Source organism: Alligator sinensis, unplaced genomic scaffold (genome assembly GCF_000455745.1).
Source record: "Alligator sinensis unplaced genomic scaffold, ASM45574v1 scaffold634_1, whole genome shotgun sequence".
In the NCBI taxonomy this organism is placed as follows: domain Eukaryota; kingdom Metazoa; phylum Chordata; order Crocodylia; family Alligatoridae; genus Alligator; species Alligator sinensis.
Genome location: NW_005842558.1, coordinates 457,949 through 460,681, shown reverse-complemented (window position 1 = coordinate 460,681; position 2,733 = coordinate 457,949). Strand labels below are relative to the sequence as shown.

General features: G+C 68.6%; 1 protein-coding gene across 1 annotated transcript; it reads left to right on the top strand.

The window, feature by feature from the left end:
- The first annotated feature begins 89 nt into the window (after positions 1–89).
- ZBTB22 (zinc finger and BTB domain containing 22) lies at positions 90–2,381 on the top strand. The gene has a single exon (XM_006032295.2). The coding sequence runs from the start codon at positions 181–183 to the stop codon at positions 1,744–1,746; it is 1,566 nt and encodes a 521-aa protein (XP_006032357.1). The 5' UTR covers positions 90–180; the 3' UTR covers positions 1,747–2,381.
- Positions 2,382–2,733: the final 352 nt, after the last annotated feature.

Below are 2,733 nucleotides of genomic sequence, written 5' to 3'. Positions count from 1 at the left end.
GGCGCGACAGAGCCCCGCCCCCGTCGGGCGCTGCGGGGATCCGAGGGGGCGGGGCCAGCGGGTGTGGGCAGGGCAGAGTGCAGGGTGTAGCTGGGCAGGGGTCCCCAGGGAAGGGTGCTGTGCTGGGGCTCCTGCCCGGGCGCACTGCCCGCCCTGACCCCTCGTGTGCCCACAGGCGCCATGGACGGCGGGGGCGGCGCCATCGTGCACGTGGACTTCCCCGAGGTGGCGAGCGCCCTGCTGGAGAACCTGAACCAGCAGCGGGTGGAGGGGAAGCTGTGCGACATCTCCATCCATGTGCAGGGTCGCATCTTCCGTGCCCACCGGGCCGTGCTGGCCGCCTCCTCGCCCTACTTCCATGACCAGGTGCTGCTGAAGAACATGACGTCCGTGGTGCTGCCCAGCGTCATGGACCCTGGCGCCTTCGAGACGGTGCTCGGCGCAGCCTACACGGGCCGGCTCAGCATGGCGGCCGACGAGATCGTCAACTTCCTCACTGTGGGCAGCGTCCTGCAGATGTGGCACATCGTGGACAAGTGCACGGAGCTGCTCAAGGAGGGCCGGGCAGGCAGTGGGGGCGGCGTGGGACCATCCTCCTCCTTAGCCTCCTCCTCTTCCTCTTTCCGTGCCCACTCCAGCCGCACCAGTGAGAACCAGTCGCCCAGCAGCAGCAATTACTTCAGCCCCCGTGAAGCAGGTGAGGCGCCTGAGCACGGCGCCCCCAAGTACGCAGCCCGTGGTGGCAGCGCCGGGGCGCTGGAGCGCGAGGGCTCGGATGGCCCCGACGAGGAGGTCATCTTCCAGGCCGAGAAGGGCCCATCGCGCTGCCCTGAGCCCTTCTCTGGGGGCAGCAAATTCATCCTGGAGACGGACGATGATGTGAGCGACAGCGGCGGGGACGGGGGTGGCGGCGGGGGCCGGCGCCCGGCCTACGTGCAGCCCAGCATCATGCCGCAGAAGCAGTGGGTATACGTGAAGAAGGAACGTCTGCAGGAAGACTTGGTGCTGACGTGCGAGGAGGACGAGGACCCTGTGGACGTGGGGCCGGCCCGCGGCGAGCCCCCGCTCAGCATCAGCGACGTGCGCACGCTGACAGAGCCGCCTGGCTCCAAGCTGGAGGAGCAGGTCAACTTCTGCGAGTCCTCGGACGATTTCCCCTCGCCCTACGAGGGCCTGGAGGAGTCGCCAGGCGGGGCCGGCTTCACCCAGCGCTCCCTCCTGCCCCTGGACATGCAGGGCAACCAGATCCTGGTGTTCCCGCCCCAGGCGCCTGTGGAGCATGGGGCTGTGCAGCTGGCAGCTGGTGCTGGCGATGGCAACAAGATATTCATGTGCCATTGCGGCAAGGCCTTCTCGCACAAGAGCATGCGTGACCGGCACGTCAACATGCACCTCAACCTGCGCCCCTTTGACTGCCCCGTCTGCAACAAGAAGTTCAAGATGAAGCACCACCTCACCGAGCACATGAAGACACACACCGGCCTCAAGCCGTACGAGTGCGACGTCTGCGCCAAGAAGTTCATGTGGCGAGACAGCTTCATGCGCCACAAGGGCCACTGCGAGCGCCGCCACCGCCTGTCGGGGGGGGCTGCCAGCCTTCCTGGGGGCCCACCGGGGGTTACCCCCAAAAAAGAGCTCCCGACGGCTGGTGGGGCCGAGGGCGACTGGGGGGCCCTGCGGGAGGCGGCCTCTGGGCGGTCGCCCCGCAGTGAACTGGGCTTTGGTGCCAGCGGGGGCAAGATGTGAGGGGGCATCTGCCCCCCACACCCCGTGGCACCTCTCTGCCCCCCACATCCCAGATGCTGCCTACAGGGCTGGGGGCGCGGAGGAGCTGGGTACAGCTTTGACAACTGTACCCTGCAGGGAAGCCTCGGCTGGGGGGGGCTGGACAGCTAATGCCCCCACAACCTGCATCCCACTGCCAAGGAGGGGCCCGGACTCCGGGGTCCCTACGTCTCTTAATACTAACCCCGCCTGCTGCTCTCCATGGAGCAGGGGGAGGGAGGGGGGGCGGCTGAGTCCCCCTTCCCCACAACCCTGTGCCGGGGGCCGTGTCTGTCCGTCCCTGTCTGTCCGGCTGTCTGTGACGCGCTTCGGTTTTCTCGTGCGTGTGCGTGCGTGTGTGTGTCAACGACTGGTGCTGAGCTGGGAACCTGACGCCTCTCCCCCCTCCTGCTCCTCCACTGCCCGCCCCGTGGCTCCCCCCTGCACTGGTGCTGCCCCCTCCCGCCCCAGTTGCCCTGTACACGGTGCTGCTGCCCGTCTCCTGCTCACGGCACTGAGTGAGCCCCATGTCGGTACGATTCCCCCCGTCTCCGTAGCCCCCGAGGTGGGGCAGGCTGCAGACTGGGGGTGCTCCCTGCCCCTTCTCTGCCTCCTGGGAGTGTGGGCACTGTGGCTCCCCCCTGCACTGGTGCTGCCCCCTCCCGCCCCAGTTGCCCTGTACACGGTGCTGCTGCCCGTCTCCTGCTCACGGCACTGAGTGAGCCCCATGTCGGTACGATTCCCCCCGTCTCCGTAGCCCCCGAGGTGGGGCAGGCTGCAGACTGGGGGTGCTCCCTGCCCCTTCTCTGCCTCCTGGGAGTGTGGGCACTGAGTGGGGGCTGGGAACCGGTCCCCTCTTCAACCCCCTCGCCCCACCCCACCCCGCCCCACCCCCGCCTCGCGCATGCCTCATCCCCCCACGCCGGGCTCTCTCCCGTGCCCTGGGAGTGGGCTGGGCTTCCGGGGGCA

Excerpts from the sequence above, each read along its gene's own strand:
- ZBTB22 (XM_006032295.2), top strand. The coding sequence starts at position 181 with ATGGACGGCGGGGGCGGCGCCATCGTGCACGTGGACTTCCCCGAGGTG.